Raw genomic sequence first — 18,678 nt, forward strand, 5'->3', positions numbered from 1 at the left:
ATACTGTACAATATTTCTGTTAAGTGACAAGACTTTTGTCTCAGCAAAGTCAGACTTTTACTTTCCAAATTAAATAATTAAAAATCAAGGCAGGATCATATTTTATTTTGGCAAAATAAACATAATCCAGAGAGTTTTTCCTTTCATATATATCGATTCAGATACTAAATCATCAATTAAGTCAAGTTATTATTTGTTGTTCCTAAAATTTGGATAGGCGACAAGACTTTTATTTGGTAGTCTATATTTTTACAACTCTCAACACATTTTAGGTTAGGTTTAAATTTTATCTTTTTAAACCAATGATATCTTTACTTACACTTGACAGACTTGATGTGCATCTCATGAGGAATGTAACTATTTTTTACTTAATGCCAAAAACATGATTAATTTGTATGAATTCTTGAATGGATGGATCGATCAGCCGACAAGTAATGTCATTACAATGGCTGAACAAAACATTAGAGTAGACAAGTCTTGTCAATGACCAAAAATGCATATTGACAAAGTAAACAAGGTCAGTTCTGATTTTATTTTGACTTCAAAGCCTCAGTGTAATAGAAAAAGTAAAGCAGATTCATCACATGCTGATATTGCGTGGAGCACTGTTTACACTGGGAAACATCAGAAATGCAACAGGTGTTCAATTATTCATAATTCTGTGACCTTCTGAATAAAACATATACCCAAAATGTTTTGGGGAAAAGGGATGGGTGGGTGGGGGGGACGAGAAAAAAAAGACAGAACATAAAATAACATAAAAAAGAGAAAATAAAATAACAAACAAAGCTAAGGAGGCTTCCTTAAGGGAATCAATTAATTGTGGCAAATAATATTCCTTTTACATTACTTTATGAATGAATTAATGAATGAATCAATCAATCAATTATTCAGTCAAGCAATCAATCTCAGGGTTGTTGGTAGAAGGGATATAGCTGACAGAAGTTAACAATAATTATTTAGAGTATTCATTAAACCTAGGGGTCGGAGACAGCATACAGTTGAAGTCAGAATTATTAGCCCCGCTGTTTATTTTTTCCCCAATTTCTGTTTAAAGCCAAGAAGATTTTTTCAGCACATTTCTAAACATAATAGTTTTAATAACTCATTTCTAACAACTGATTTCATTTATCTTTGTCATGATGACAGTAAATAATATTTGACTAGATATTTTTCAAGACAAAAATTTTCAAGAAAATTTCACAGTATTCATTCATTCATTCATTCATTCATTCATTCATTTTCTTTTCAGCTTAGTCTCTTTATTAATCTGGGGTTGCCACAGCGGAATGAACCACCAACTTATCAAGCATATGTTTTACGAAGCGGATGCCCTTCCAGCTGCAACCCATCAATGGGAAACATCCATATATGCTCATTCACACACATAGACTACAGACAATTTAGCTTTAACAATTCACCTGTACCACGTCTTTGAAATTGTGGGGGAAACCGGAGCACCTGGAGGAAACTCACGCAAACACGGGGTGAACATGCAAACTCCACACAGAAACGCCAACTGACCCAGCTGAGGCTCGATGCACAGTGACTTTCTTGCTGTGAGGTGAATGTGCTACCCACTGCACCACCGTGCAGCCTTTTCTCAGTATTCCCTATATATTTTTTTATTCTGGAGAAGAATTTTTTATTTATTTATTTTTTTCATTTTTAAAGAAACATTTTAAAGTAAATGTTATTAGCTCTCTTTAGCAATAAGTTTTTAATTAACCTACCTAACCTAGTAAAGCCTTTTAAATGCACTTTAAGCTGAATATCAGGAACTTGAGAAATGTCGAGTAAAATAAAATCCCAAATCAGAAAAAGTTGGGACAGTACTGTATGGGAAACACAAAAACGAAAAAAAAAAAAAAAAAGTTGTGATTTCTAAATTACTTTGACTTATATTTCATTGCAGACAATGCAACAAACATTACTTAATGTGTTCTTTTTAATTTTTGTATTTATTTACTTTTTTAAGATTCAAGGAATCTGGAGAAATTTCATGCTACTGTAAATGACCATGATCTCCAATTCTTAAGGTGGCACTGCATCAAGAATTGTCATTCAACTATTAAAATATCACCACATGGGCTCAGGCAGTGTTGGGCAGGCTACTTGAAAAATTTAGTGAGCCAAGCTTTTAGCTACTCTTCTTAAAAAGTAGCTTAGCTACATGAAAAGCTATCCTCTTGGAAATGTGGCAGAATGTGTAATGTGTAAATCATATGGATTTACTTTCATCAGCTAGACACCAGCCTCACAGCTCCGTAATCAGTGCCGTCACTTATTGATCCGCGATCTGTAAATGTGGCTTGTGTGGACGCTACTGCGCTACTTACTTAAAATAATAGCTTCGCTATAAAATAGCTATTTGATTTAGAAAATAGCGACACTACTGTCAAGCTACTGAGCAATGTAGTTAAGCTATTAGCGTCATTACTTGTAGCGATGCTACTGCCCAACACTGGGATCAGGACGACTTTGGCAAACCTTTGTAAAATCCCACAATAAGTAGTTACATCCACAAATGCCAGACAAAACTGTATTGTGCCAAAAGGAAGCCCTATGTTAACAGTGTCTAGAAGTGCCATCAACTTCATTTGGCTCAGAGGCATCTGGGATGGACCTTCACGCAGTGGAAATTTGTATTGCGGTCAGATGAATCAGTATTTTTTTTTTTTTGAGGGGGAGAAATGGATGATTGTGTCCATGCCCTTAGCAAAGCTAACTTACACTTCTGTGATGGCATCATTAATACTGAAAAGTACTTATTTTCCAGAGACACCAATGCATATTCCAACAAGACAATACAAAACCACATTCTGCACACATTACAAAGTCCTGGCTGCGGAGGATGATGATACAGGTACTTGTGTGGCCAGCCTGTAGTACCAACATATCTCCAATAGAGAGTGTGTGGCGCATTTTGAAGTGCAAAATGTGACAATGAAGATCCTGTACTGTTGCCCACTTTAAGACTTGTTTGCAGGAAGAATAGGACAACATTAAACTTTAAACACTTTATCACTTGGTGTCTTGGAAAAGGAATGGCAACATTACAAAGTAGTAAAAGCTTTACTGTTCTAACTTTTTCGAAATGTGTTGCTAGAAGCAAAATTGGAATATAATTTTATTTTGAGAAATAAACATTACGAGGAACACATTAAGGCCCAATTCCAATTTTATTTTTGTACCCCTACCCCCTCCCCTTAGCCCTTACAACCGAGGGTTAAGGGGAAGGGCTTAAAAATGTATCCCTAAGAATTGGGATAGCACCTGCACACGTCATCATATGTCCTAGCGATCTGATGTTTCATATGAGATTAGACAATCGTGACTGCGATAGTTATTCCGGTTGTGTTATTTTTTGGTATTTATCTTCAGGAAATCACTGAAGGCTTACAGTATATCATGTCATCACAACAATCTTATTTGGCAATAAGATCATAACTGTACTGTGTATTTACACAGTGGCCATATTCATCAATGTAAACACACCAAAACAACATTACCATTATAGCAAACACTGTAAAACCCCATTCCCAGCCACTAGACTTTTTTGACAGGGTATTCCAGTTTCATCGAGTGTCAGAATGTTGTGGGACTGCTGTACAGAAATTATTATTAAGGATTATAGATCGTGAATAGATTGCGAAATTCTGTGGTTTTAATTTTAGCAGGGTTTTTTTAAGCATGATGGTAAAACACTAACGCGGCTATGAATATATTAAAACACGTGTGATGTTGTAAAAAATCGTAATAATGACAAAAAATACTAATTAGTGGATCTCCTTACTTCTGGGTGCAGCTGTGGCTATGTATTCTATATTTTTCCTACCCCTTGGTTTCGAGTGTGGTCCTAAAAAATCTTTGTTTGAAGGGGTGTATACCCCTTGCCCTTGGCCCTACGCCTTCAAGCTTAAGAGAATTGGCACACCACTACCCCTTCATGGGCATGCACAAAACGGTAAGGGGAAGGGCTAAGGGGTAGAATTGGGATTGGGCCTGACTAATTTTGTTGTACCGTCTACAATGAAATACAAGTCAAAATACTACCTTCTTTTTTTGTTTGCGTTTTCATACTGTCCCATTTTTTCTGGCATGGGATTGTATTATGTAATGTCATCATGGCAAAGATAAAATAAATCAGTTATTAGAAATTAATTATAATAGCTATTATGTTTGTAAATGTGTTGAAGAAAATATTCTTTCCTTTTAGCAGAAAATGGGGGAAAATATACAATAATTCAGGGGGCTATCGCAATTTGACTTTAATATGTATTATCATTTGTGTATACCCCCATTCTAAAATTCAAATGCCCCTCATGTATCATGTAGGGTTACCATCTTAACATCTGTTGATCGTCTAATTCTTATAGCAGGTCATTCATTGACACTGCAGTGGACGGGAGCTTCCTCTCTTCAGCAGTCCCATCAGGCCATTACTATTCACCTCATCCCCTCTGTCTGTTTCTCTCTATCACTCAGTCTTCCACTCTCTATGCTCTCACTTGTGCTAGACAGATGAGATAACGCCGGCACCCTCCACATTATCAAGCCATCCATCCACTGCACCCTCACTGATATTATTACGCCTGGACATTGTGAGAGGGCGAGAATGTATGTCCTCCCTGCTATCGCCTCAACACTGTGCTGTCGTGCACTTACTGGTCTGGACTGGATTTCTTTGGCATACAGCGGCTGAAGGAATTCCGAATCGCCCTCAAGTTTCAGGCCTCTTTCAGTGATGCGCAGGTGACCCATGCCGTCCTGCAGAAAAAGGAGAGTAGAAAGAGGGCAAAGGAAAGAGAGGGAGAGATAAATTCAACAGTTTAATATCAACAATTAAATACAAAATCAAGAGTTCACAATTAACTGATGATTGATTATAAAGCTTGTTTGGCATGCTGTCCCTGGAGAGAGCCCTAAGCTCATAAGATCCTCGAGCCCAGGGCTCCCTCCCGTTTGCAAAGCGAGAGGGCAGTTTAAAGTGTTTGAGTGTTTCAAGATGTAAATGTGGATTTGACTCATAGACAGTGGCTGTTCTAGTTTAAATGGCACCCTGGGCGAAACCACTCCAAACATACCCCTTCCCCATCCCCCAAGAAATAAAGACATTATGTGGTTGACTTTATATATATATATATATATAAAATATTTTAATATATATATATTTTAAATATATAAATTTTAAATAATTATTATAAATATATTTAAATATGTTTATTTTCAATAAATATAACAATTTGTTTATTATTATTATTATTATTATTATTATTATTATTATTATTATTATTGTTATTATACAATTATTATTATAAATAAATAATATAAATCAATTCTAAACGGAACTGAAATACAATGTAAAGACACAACAGGAGTAATATTCTAGGACTTTTGCATACATATTAATTATGACAGTTTAAACTTTTGTTTTGTGTTTACCTTATGATTAAATATGTTCCATGTCCACCGGTTCCTACCTCTAAATGATCGAGTTTTAGCTACTTGTACATTAAGGTAGCATCCACAAAGAAATTCAGATACAGAGAAACCTAAAAACCTCCTGCCATCTAGCGTTTTGGAAGTGTTATAGCAGAGCAATACAAACAGTGTGAAGAAATATAAATGCACGACTATACGCAAGGCATGCGCCGTGGGTCACAGCAATCACTCGACTCAGAAGTATGAATCAGCCTTTAGTGTCAGCATCAAAGCTCAGAAGATATTTGGGGAAATTATTATCAAAGCCCCTCATCAACTCCAAAAGGTTTCACATGCAAACGGCCCTTTCCACATTCCGCTAATCATTAAATGTATGCAAATATGTTATGATACAGAGTCCCAATGGCTCAGTTTGCTGTTTTAACATTACCCTTACGGTAAACATGCACTGTGTGCTTTGAAGTCTGAAGCCTTTGGTGAGGAAACTTTTGCCACTTCCATCCCTTACATGCTCTTATCACCTTATTTAATAACATTCACATCAAAGGAACAGAGTGCCTGTCACAATTGTACCCTCCTTTGGTCTGTTGCCCATTTTCTTTGCACAACTGCCATTGACTTGAGCAAATACGTGGGGTGAGACTTATTTTGTATGGCTTCTGGGAAAATCTGTCAAAACTCTTTAAGGCATGCTGCTGAAATTTGCAGGTCTGCTTTTTGATTGAGAAGACACATTAGCATTAGCAAGTAGATAGGCATCAGAGACTGTTCTCACAGTCAGCATTTAGAATCACAGCCTAACGTAGCCAAAATGACGCCAATAGGTTTTCCCTTTAAATTTTAATAACATTTCACAATTTCATGACATTTTTAAAGTTCCATGAAACCTCCCCTGTCTCAGCAGAGTGTTTTCACACCTCTAGTTTGAAAACAGTCAGGAAAGTGGGTGAGTCCAGCTTTGTTTAGGTGGCGAAAGAGGGAAGGTTCTGCATGAAATGAGGAGTTTCATTACATGCACATGCTGATTTTTACAGAAGCAACACAAATACAGATGCATGAGAGATAGACAGTGACTACGGACATCAGTAATCAAATTATGTGCCTTAATCTGAATAAGACAATAATATGATTAAGGTGTTTACATGAGCTGCTTTTTGAATGTTAATTTTATGATCCCGTTTTCCACATTTTCATGGGTGTTTTGTTTTTGATTTGTCAACTTTAACTGCAGTTTGGCACTTTCATTCAGGAACATTTCATGCTTGCCCCCCATGACAAACAAGATATTGAATGCGAGTATGAACTGCTTGATGCAGAGACTCAGTAGGTGCAGAGAATAGTGTCAAACTGCTGTGTGCGTATAGTAGGGCTTGCATGACTACTGGTTTCTGCTTATCAGTTTCTTTTCAAAAATATACTCGAGTTACCCGAGTAAGTTGAAATTGAAAACACATGAGTGAAGTTTATTCATAAACTAATTTCGAGAGGATCACGTGCTTATGATTTATCAGGGCCAGTCTCGCATTTGCTAATCACTATCTTCCAATCATATGAGCCCTAAGCTACTATAAATAGCCACAGTTTTCAGTTCACTTTATCTTCGCTTGGAAGAAACCCCCCTCCTCCCCTATTCTCCTCCTTTACCTGTGATTGGGTGGCATGGTGGCCCAGTGGTTAGCACTGTGAGCCCCACAGCAAGAACACTGCCGGCCCTGGTTCCACAGGACCGGTGGGTGTTTCTGTGAGGAGTTTGTATGTCCTCCCCGTGTCCGCGTGGGTTTTCCCCGGGTTCTCCGGTTTCCTCCCACCATCCAAAGACATTCAACATGCATAACAATCAAGCTTGTCTAATCCCTTGTGTTCCCTTAGCTACCGCAGCAGGGGAGTTCTGAGATCCATCGAGCTCAGGCTCCCCTCTTGCTCTGCCAACGGGAGGAAGCCCCGGGCTCGAGGAGCCCTTGAGCTCGGGGCTCTCTCCCGGGACAGCATGCCAAACAAGCTTTTGTAAATCATCATCTAAGTGTGAACTCTTGAAACAAAATATTAATAATACTAACTAAAAAAAGCTGTAGGCTAATTATTACATTTAATTATACATTTAATGAAGGCTATAGAAATTAAAAGTAGCCACACCTGAAAACTAAAATGCGTCTTGAAAACTCATGACACAGTATTCATAAAACTAAATCAAACAATAATAAAATTATTCAAAACTAGGCTAAATCTCATTCAATCATTAATATTCTGCGACAATTCAACAGTTATTAAAATAACTAAATGAATGTATATATTAGCTTACTTCAACAAGCCTGAAGATTACGCAAACAACCATGTGCGCGCAAGTAATAGTCTGTTACGCAACAAGTAGTCTGATAGTCTGAGAAAAAAAAAAAAAAAAAAACTCCAATATTTAAGTTTCCAGCAGTGATAACAAGAATGAAAATTATTTTGGTTCAGAAAAGAAATAGTTCAACAAAAGACAATAGCAAATACAGCCAAACACAAAATAAATAATAAATAAACTATTAATAAATAAATTATTTAAACAAATGAAAAATATATATTAAAATAATAAATACAAAACGCATAGACACGGTAAACAAACAAATGATAGCATGATATTTTAACAAGCAGACATAATGTAGAGAAAAAAATGAGAGAAAATATATTTCATATTTAAAAGTCATAGAAAAAAACAGCAACGCAATTATAAATAAAAGGCGCGTCTTTCAATTTTATACCCTAATATTTTACCCTGTTTTCAACAGAAATGAGGAATAGAATCCAACTTCAACCGACTTATACAGATCACAAGTTATCCCCGCTATCATCCTCTAGCCACAGACAGTCTTCGGTCAAGCTTGTGGATGGTTTGCATTTGGAAATACAAGTGCATCCACCTGAGAGGGATGCAGGCTTGCTCTTTGCCTTGTTACAGTGTTGCCGAAAATTTCTTTCACCTTGTATGCGGATTGCAGAGATAGCAAGAAATGATTTCGCTAGCTTGGATAGTAGAGAAAATCGATGTTCATTGCATAACCACCATTCGAGAGGATTCCCTGTGGTGTTAATGAAAATAATCTTGAATTTAATCCACAATTGTAGTTGGCTGCTTTAATCTGTGTTGGCTGTTTTTGTTGGATACATTTGTCTTTTTTATGTCATTTATGGTAAATGCATGCTTGAGTAGTCGATTGTTTCTGAGAGCACCGACTAGTGGTTGAAGTAGTCGATCGCTCGACTAGTCTATGCAAGCCCTAGCGTATAAACTATCTTGTCACCAAATGCAGCAAATGGTGCAAATCCTACATGACGGTACTAGTTTGATTGTATGTTTACATTTGGAGAGCAGCATTTTAAGCAGATCTTTCAGTCCATAATATTGTAGTGATATTAACATACTCTAAACTTAGTAACTAAATCTTTTTGACTAAGGTATGTCTTTAAATACTGAAAGAGTACTGCTGACGATACTAACTAACTCTACCAAATGAATAAACAAGCATTGAATGTTGATTGCACACTTATTAAATCTGTAAAGACAGAACAATTAACAGGAACTGGAAACTAGTCTTAATTTAAAAGAATGATGTGAAAAAAAGATGTGAAAAAAAAACTCTCTGGTAAAAAAATGTTCCTAACACACATACATTTGTTGCGTGTTAGCAGACCACTGCAATCCACAAATGTTGGTTCACACGCGAGCAGTGCTCCCGGAACAGGGAAATGGAAACAAAACCTTTGTTAAGGCACATTTATAAACACAACACTGACGACCCGTGTCTCCGAACAATTCTTCTTCCACTTGTTTTAATTACGCTTGGCAACACAACGTGGTGTCTCTCGGAACACTCTACCAGGTTTAAAAGGTCTTCTAAGGTATATTATGCACATTAACGAAGTTGCACCTCATTTACAATAGAGCGCGCTGATTTGTTCGAACCAAGTCTTTCTCATGAATTAATGCTGAAAACTCAAAGACCTCATGTTGTACCCGCTGGTACAGACATCTCATCTCCAAACTAAAGTTTACACAATGATCACATGGCCATGACGCAGCTTCAAAATTTATTTTCAAACCAGAAGAATTTGTTTGAAATAACATAAAAACAACCAATTTTCACTTGTTAGTAAAATATATGTTATAAAAGGGTTTTTAGCATCGTATGCCTGTCAGCATCTTAAAAAATGTGTTTTGGTGTTTTGTGACCCTTTAAAATGATCTGTATTTACACATCCGTAAAAACAATGAAACCACTGTATTACATATGCTAGGCCAGTATATGGCACTGTTCGCCTTTAGTAAAGTGTATGTCTACACATACAGAAAATAAATACAGAAACCCACTGCACATAGTGCAAACCACTGCAGAAAAAGGTCAGGGGACCTTAACATGTGAAACTAGTTTCCTGGGTAGCAAAGAATTCTGGCCCAGATTTGTCATAAATTTGGCACAGCAGGCATTCAACCGGCACTGGCATACAGCATGTGGGCCATACATGGCCCTTGTTTTGCAGATGGGGCATTGTCTTCCAGGTGGCACACAACACTTGGGCCAGATGTAAAATGTTGTATTATTGGGGCCAGATGTTAATAGTTGATATGTGGGCCATGTAAGTTTGACCTATCTTGACCCACATGTAAGATACATTTGTATTATTTTCAAATAAAGAAAAAAAAAATCTACCAATCAGGTTGCTTCCAGAAAAAGCACGTCCATACCATGCTACAAGCACAATGTTTCATGGGTTTATCAATTTCAAGCTCATTGCTCAAGGTTACTCAGTTGCTTAACTTGGCTGAGACTTGGCCCAGATATTGGAAGCCAGATTTGGTCCAGTTGTGTATCGTAATCCACTGCGGATTATATATATATATATATATATATATATATATATATATATATATATATATATATATATATATATATATATATATATATATATATATATATATATATACAATAGCACAGCTGACTCTAAACAGGAAGCACATGGGCTTGTTTTGGTGGTCCCAAATTTCACATATTTCCATTTTAATCTATACTATTTGCCGTGCATTTCTGTATTCGCATGTGTTGTAAGAATTGTTGTGCATGTGTGTGTTGTCAAATTGTTGTTTTCTCAATTTGTGTTTTACCAAGTGCATGTGTCTTCTTAACTTGCAGTACTTTTGAGCTCTCTCTTTTGCCACCACACTCTCCTACATTGTGGACGGTTGATAGAGAACAAATCTCTCAAGTTATTTCATGGCTTACAACAGTCAAAAAATCTGATTTGCTATTGTGGCATGCCTTATTAATAGCAAGGGTAATATTCACATGTTTTTAAAGCAGTTTGGTTTTTAAACCTAACTAAATATACTTATTTGACAGTTCTAAGACTATGCGACAGAACCCGCATGCTCATTTGATGTAATGTGTAATAGCTTTTGTAACTTCTCATAGTATTATCATGTCTTGGTTGTTGCTAGAATCTTAATGATTTCTCCTCAAGGAATAGTGTAAATGTGCATTTGCATTTGCTATTCTAAATATGAGTAAAAATCCAGTCATTCCAGTTGAAATCAGTGTAATTGCTTAACGGTGAAAATGTTGTTGCTTGTTTTCAGGTTGGTTATGCTAATTTGCTGCTTTCTGACAAGGGCTGCATGGTTGTTTTTGAGACTTGTTTGAGCTGTATTTCATACCACACATCATTATTGACAATGGATCTTTAAACAAAAAATTTGTCAGGGTGACCATATCATTTGTCAAGTTATTTACTGCATCATTGATCTACTGAGTTCCAAGAACCACTACCGACTATTAGTGGTTTAAATAACAAATTACATTAAATTGCTGTAATTGATTAGAGTTATTTTGGGTATAATTCTTTACTTAATAATTTTTAAATGGTGTGTCTTTTTTTACTTTTTATTCAGTACATTTTTAATTCTGTATTGGTGCTTTTACTGTACAATTGTCCTTTGAACTTTAGTCACTACTTTGTATGCTTATGTTTTTTTGTCTACAGCAATTGGCTAATTAAAGTAATCTGTCTTGTGATTCCTGTCCAATCAAATTGCGCATAGAAAAATACCATCAATCAGACAACCTCAAGACAGAGACACTTAATAAATGCAGTAACATGTACAGTGTTAAAAGTGTCCAAGAAGACACAGTCTCTATGTGATATTAATATTACATACAATGGCAGAGAGAGTGTTTAGACTGCATGTCACTGATGAGAAGATGAAGGATGCCTAATATATGATGGATGAAATTACCAAATGGCCTTAAACAATAACTAAATGCACCACAGAATGTGTCATCATGTCATTTACATCTGCTTATCTGGGGCCGGGTCACAGGGGCAGCAGTCTTAGGAGAGAACTCCAGACTTCCCTCTCCCCAGAAACTTTCCCCAGCTCCTCCGGGGGATCCCGAGGCATTCCCAGGCCAGACGAGAGACATAGTCCCTCCAGCATGTCTTGGTATTCCCTGAGGCCTCCCCCTGGTGGTGCATGCCTGGAACACCTCCTTAGGTAGGCGTCCATTAGGCATCTGAAACAGATGCCCGAGCCACCTCAGCTGACTACTCTCTATGTGGAGGAGCAGCGGCTCTACTCCAAGCTCCTCCCAGATGACAGAGCTCCTCACCTTATCTATAAAGGTGCACCCTGCCATCCTGCGAAGGATACTCATTTCGGCTGCTTGTATCCGAGATCTTGTTCTTACGGTCAATGACCCAAAGCTCATGACCATGGGTGAGAGTATTAACGTAGATTGACCGTTAAATTGAGAGCTTTGTCTTTCAGCTCAGCTCCTTCTTAACCACAACAAACTGGTACACTGACCACATTACTGCTGCCACTGCACCAATCCACCAGTCAATCTCTCGTTCCATCCTTTCCTCATTTGAGGACAAAAACCCAAGATACTTGAACTACTACACCTGGGGTAAGGACTTTCCTCCAACCTGCAGATGGCAAACCACCTTTTTCAAGTGGAGCACCATGGCCAAGGACTTGGAGGTGCTGATTCTCATCTACACTACAGAATATTACATTTTCAAACACAGGCACGCATTGCATGTGTTCTATCAGTGCTGCTTGACACTAATAGCTTGTTAGTCAGGGTTCAAAATGCATAACCTTCTGCCAAGTTCAGTCTGTCATCACTGCACCAACAGATTTAGTGAAATTGCAGACAAATGCCTAAAATCGGAGGCATATCAATACTCGTTCATGCAAGTCACAGTGAAGTAGTGTGAATTATCAAAGACAGGATATGAGGAAATTGTCAGCATGTCACTGATGCTAGTGAAATATTTGGCATGCTAAATATCTGGACCTATAGGTGACTCAAATCATCCTGTGCAAAATGAGTTCTGACTGAAAAACACATCGGCGATGACCTACAGCTAATGAGAGAACACAATATAGGACAATAGAAAGTTGTGGTTACCACAAAGAAGGAAAAGATAAGTGCTTTTGTGGTAGAAAAATTTATTTATTTAAATTTGTATCAATAAACATGTTGTTAGCTCTATTCAGATCCGAGACCAACTCAAGGCAAAATATAGGCAACAATCAGACTCAGACTGTAGCCCCCCCACGTCCGATACAGACACGCTACTTATAGCAGGGCAAATCAACCATACACCAGTGTTTTTAATCCCGGCACAATGAGCTGAACCTGAAAACAATACAATACCAAACAATAACAAACAGGACAGCAATCAACATGCCTCCATCACTTCAAGAGACCGGTGCACGAAACAGGGCATCTGGCAATTTATTTAATTTTTTCTTCCTGTTACTATGGCAAATCTCCAAGTTGTATGGCTGTAAAAATAAATACCAGCACATTAAACGTTGTTTAGGATTTTGTAAAGTTGTCAAAAACATCAAAGGGTTGTGGGCACAATATATCACCACAGGCGATCCACCCTACCCCAACATAGACATCAAAATGCTGAAGCGCCCAAACCAACGCCAAGGCTTCCTTTTCGATTACAGAGTATTTCATCTGATAAAACAGAAACTGTTTGGAGAAGAAACATCCCGGACGAGCCCCCGCTTGTTTTGACCTTAAACCGGTCACCACTAATAAGGAGAAGACAAGTGCGTTTGCGGTAGAAAAATATATTTATTTAATTTAAATCAACAAACATGTTGTTAGCTCTATTCAGATTTAAGACTGACTCAAGGCAAAAAAATGGACAACGATCAGACTCCGGCTGCAGCCACCCCTCCACATCCATTAGACGTGTAGAGTTGGTAGAGTTAGACATGGTACTTATAGCGGGGCAAATCAACAATACACTGGTGTTTTTAATCCTGACGCAATCAGCTGAACCTGTAACACACAGACACGCACAAACAGCTGCCCTCACCCCAACAAAAAAATGGCCACAAGGGGTCATCACAGGAGTTACTGTATATGCCACATTCAATTATCCATTTTCCTTCGGCTCAGTCTCTGATTTATCAGAGGTCGCCACAGCGGAATGATCCGCCAACCACTCCAGCATTTGTTTTACACAGCCGATGCCCTTTCAGCTGCAACCCAGTACAGGGAAACACCAATACACTCTCGCTGTTACACACACACACACAAACACACACACACACTCATACACTATGGCCAATTTAGATCATCCAATTCACCTACACTGCATGTCTTTGGACTGTGGGGAAAACTGGAGCACCCAGAGGAGACCTACACCAACATGGGGAGAACATGCAAATTCCACACAAAAGCACCAACTGGCCCAGCTGGGACTCGAACCAGCGACCCTTTTGCTGTGAGGCGACAGTGCTAACCATTGAGCCACCGTGTCACCCTTATATGCCACAATCTCAGAATAAATACGCTTTACATTAACATTAAACAGACACAAAGAGGAAACATTTGCTTGACCAGCCAGAGCAGCAGTGCATTGCAAAATTATTTATTGACCACCAACTCTCTCTCTCTCTCTCTTTATAAAATGCATAATCATTGCTGCCTGCATATCCCTAGCCATTTCCTCCTCCATAAGCTTTTTTTTTTTGCCCTTTCACTGTAAATCAGCACACAGACCATTTGATGGGCAAAATACAGCATACCATTTCCTGTCTTTGGTTATTACCTTATAACTTCTTGCGTGCATTTGTGAGCAAGACGAAGTAGTCATAAAGTGTGTATCCTCCTGCCACTGATCCATCATGTAGTGTGAACACAGCAGCACCGAATACTTCCCCAGAGAGTCGTTCAATGTGAAAACAATGGTGACTGGACAACTTTGAATATCACGCAGTGTGAAATTGGCGTTATAATAAAGTCACAGCTAAATCTTTGCCATTAGGTTACACAAGTTTTGCTTTGCATGTGAACAAATAAAACTGCTTTCTTTGGGCTTATTGTGTGCATATATTAATTTAATTGTATACAGTTGTCCCTCGGTATTTGTGGGAGTAACATTGTAAAAATAGCCTGTAATAGGTAAAATCAGCAAAGTAGTCCACTTTATCTTTTACAAATATTATAGATGTTTTAAGGTCGTAAAACCCCTCACTGCACACTTTTTTACACTTTTCTTAGATAGGCATATACATTGTCACACCTTTCTCCATTGTTCAAACACTCTCAAAGTTCAAACTTTCGTGGAAAAATAGGTCCAGTATTATAAAATGAAACCAAAGATCAAAACCTGTTGTCAGGCGCAAACATTCACTGCTGTCAGCAAAAGGTTTATACAGCTTTTTAGCTTTTGTCCTATGTTCTAAAATGCATGGTGCTGCATGGCACGGCACATTCCCCTTTACGCTGTCCGACCCCCTTTACGATGGTCTTGCTCTGGACAGTTACAGCCCTTCTTGCATCCTTGTTGAAACTCACACTGCTAGCGATTGAAGATTTACGTTAATTTGTCAAGCTGAGCACATTCCGTACTGTACAGGCGACATGGAGCTAAACACAATGCACTATAAAAAACCAAAAAGCATGTCAAACTGCACAAAAAAAGGAGCAAAACTGCAATGGAAAGGGGAAAGGCGTTATTCCTCAAATAGGTGGTCTGGAATACAGTTTGGGCAAACCTTCTTCCGGTTGACTTCTGATATGAATGTACCAAATAACGAAAGTAAACAGCCAACTGTACAACAAACTTTAATTTTCATAACCTTCATTCATGTTTGTATTTCTGTGAATTACCTAACGGTACTTTGTGAAAGACTCTTCTCTCACTATATTGTCTTCCCATCCTTTACATGGTTCTTTTAGGTTACCTCCGTCTGGTAGACGTATAAAGTCTCTTTAGCAAAAAAGACTAAGTGCAAGAAGACATTTATTCCCACTGCCATTGTTTTTTTTTTAAATATGTGTATATGTTTTTTTATATTTATTAATTTTTTGTTAAGTGTGAACCTATGTCTAAAGTTTCTAGTATACCTAGTAAGAGCTTGATTAGCTGGCTTAGGTGTGTTTGATTGGGGATGGAACTAAAATATGCAGGACACTGGCGCTCCAGGATCGAGTTTGGGCACACCCTGTCTTGGTTACCGCAGAAAACAAGTGTGGTTTATTCATAAACTAATTTTGAGAGGATCACGTGCTTATAATCAACACGGCTGGCTCCTTGTTAGCTCCGTAATCAGCCCTATTAGATGATTACAGAAGCATTATAAATAACTTGAGTTTTTCACTCCAGTTATCTTCGTCTTGAAGCTTCCCCCCCTTTCCACCCCTACATCCTCCCACTTTTTCTGATCGGGCGACACGGTGGCCCAGTGGCTAGCACTGTTGCCTCACAGCAAGAACACTGCCGGTCCAACCCATCGGGCCGGTTGGTGTTTCTGTGTGGAGTTTACATGTTCTCCCCGTGTTCGCGTGGGTTTTCCCCAGTTTCCTCCCACCATCCAAAAACATAAACCATAGCCAATCGACTAAAACAAATTATCAACCAATACAACCTGAGTTTACACTTCTCACGGTGACAAGCAGGGGAGTTCTCGAGACCTACCTGACCTCGAATTCCCCTCTCGCCCTTCTAACAGGAGGGAGCCCCGGGCTCGAGGATATTACGAGCTCAGGGCTCTCTCCCGGGACAGCATGCCAAATACGCTTTATTGATTATCAGCTAAGTGTGAACTCTTGAAAGCAGCATCATGACAAATCTAGTAGGATTTCATTGATTTCATAAACTACACAGCATCCTGATATTCGCAGATCTAATTCAGGCAATCTTTAGTATTACACATTGCATAATCAAAATTGATGTAAAATGTAATAATAGCAAAATAGCATTTAGGACTTTTTAATACTTTTTAAGGCCCTTCAATTTGACTACATTGGTTCATCAACTTTTAATACTTTTTAAGATACCAGCAGACACCCTGGATATAAGCTACATTTTTCATTTTAAAAGTATAAGGTGGAATCATTTTCACATTGTAATGCTAATGTTGGGTACTTAAAAAAAGAGGCTACTGTTTAATTATCGTTTTGAGCAGCAATTTGAACAGATACTTTACCTGCATTTCATTTTGATACTCTTGCTTGAGTATGATCTTTCAGTACTTCCACCACTGCCAACTTCTGACAACAGTGGTGCTCTCAAAACCAATTCCTAAAATCCAAAAGTTGTATTTTTCCCACAAGAGCACATTCAGAGAAGGTTGGAAGTAAAACTTGATTTTAGTGGCGAGAGAATGTAAACTAAGTAAAGATGCAGGAGAAGGGGGAATGGAGGAGAATGAGATTAGCTGCTTGTGTGATGCTGAACCTTCCTGTCTCTTTCTCTACACGAATCAAAGCGGAATCGAAGGAGTGGCGGATACAGGCAGAAGAAACGCAAGCAAGACGATGAATTATTCAGACAGGTTTGCAAGCGGCTGACAGAAAGGCCGAAAAACTCTCAGGTGTGTTTCTGCACGATGCCATGCGGGAATCAACAAACCCCCTCTGGCGTGCCACAGTTTATGCAGCATCAAGGAGTAAATTGATTCCCACCACCGGTGTCACTGCACTGGCGGTTTGATATTTATGGTGGAAGAGAATGTGTGAGAGGGGAGAGAAAGAGGAGACAAGAATTGCAAAGAGGGGCTTGGTGAAAAAAAAACAATCTCCTTTATCTGATGCTGTGACATTGAGGGGTGGGACAGTTTAAAAAAAGTGAAGAGAGCATGGTGGAAGTGGAGATCTTATGAGAAGGTGTTGTGGAATAAGCAGACAAGTGACTTCCAGGTAATCTAAAGCATAAGGTTTTTAAGCTTCTTGAAGTCATGGTACATTTGCTACTTACATGGCTGGAAAACCGAACGCTTCACTAGCGAGAAAAATAGTTAAAAAGACCATCTGCGTGAGTATAAAGAAAGAGTTTCCTCCCTTCGGCCTCTTTGCTTTGTCTTTACTTTAACTCTTAATTTAATCCTTTACTTTCATGGAGTAAAGTGGAAACGGTGAAAACTCACTCCACTGACAACTTACATTAGCCTACATGACATGGGTCTATGTTACATGTTGTGTCTGTGTTGTCCTTGTTCAATGTGTCTATGTCAGGGGTGTCCAATCTCAGTTCTGAAGGGCCGGTGTCCTGGAGAGCTTATCTCCAACTTGCTTCAACACACCTGCCAGAGAGTTTCTAGTTTACCTAGTCAGAGCTTGATTAGCTGGTTTAGGTGTGTTTGATTAGGGTTGGAGCTAAACTGTCCTTGACACCGGCCCTGTGGACACCCCTGGTCTATGTTTATCTTGTGTCTGAGCACATGGCTCAACCTGTTTTTGGGTCAGGTATGTGCTCCTCTGTTCTTCCCGCCTTATTTCCAACTGCCACGCCCCTTGTTTAGCCCTCATCTAGACTCAGTGTTTACATCTCGACCTTATGTTCTTTCCTCTCTTTATGTTGTGATCTCTTCCCTATGTCTTTGTCTGTTCATTGTTGCATGTTCCCTGTCTCTTGACTGTGCTCCTACTTCTTGCAGTGTACTGTTTGTGAGTTTGTTATATCTGTGTGCTTTGTCTTATGTTTGTTTGTTATCTTGTCTGTAAGCTGTAGTTTCCACCGTATTCATATTCTTTATCATGTTTTATTTAATATTGAAGCTTAAGTGTTTAGTTTCTTTATTGTTTTTATTTCCTTACTGCTTTTATTTCAATTGGTTACTTATTTTTTCATCCTTGCTTTTTGTTTTCTACAGTTTTGGTTTGTTCCTTTAGTTTATTGGTTTGTTTTCTTAGGGCGAAGCAGTGGTGCAGTAGGTAGTGC

At 38.4% G+C, this 18,678-nt stretch overlaps 1 protein-coding gene across 6 annotated transcripts in view; it reads right to left on the bottom strand.

Moving 5' to 3' along the window:
* The window catches only part of sgcd (sarcoglycan, delta (dystrophin-associated glycoprotein)), a 377,956-nt gene that overhangs the window by 99,129 nt on the left and 260,149 nt on the right, over positions 1–18,678 (bottom strand). For all 6 annotated transcript variants that reach the window (XM_073934267.1, XM_073934268.1, XM_068215786.2 and 3 more), the window contains 1 exon segment: positions 4,669–4,770. In XM_073934267.1, the coding sequence (XP_073790368.1) occupies positions 4,669–4,770 (102 nt within the window).

Source organism: Danio rerio, chromosome 21 (assembly GCF_049306965.1).
Source record: "Danio rerio strain Tuebingen ecotype United States chromosome 21, GRCz12tu, whole genome shotgun sequence".
In the NCBI taxonomy this organism is placed as follows: Eukaryota; Metazoa; Chordata; class Actinopteri; order Cypriniformes; family Danionidae; genus Danio; species Danio rerio.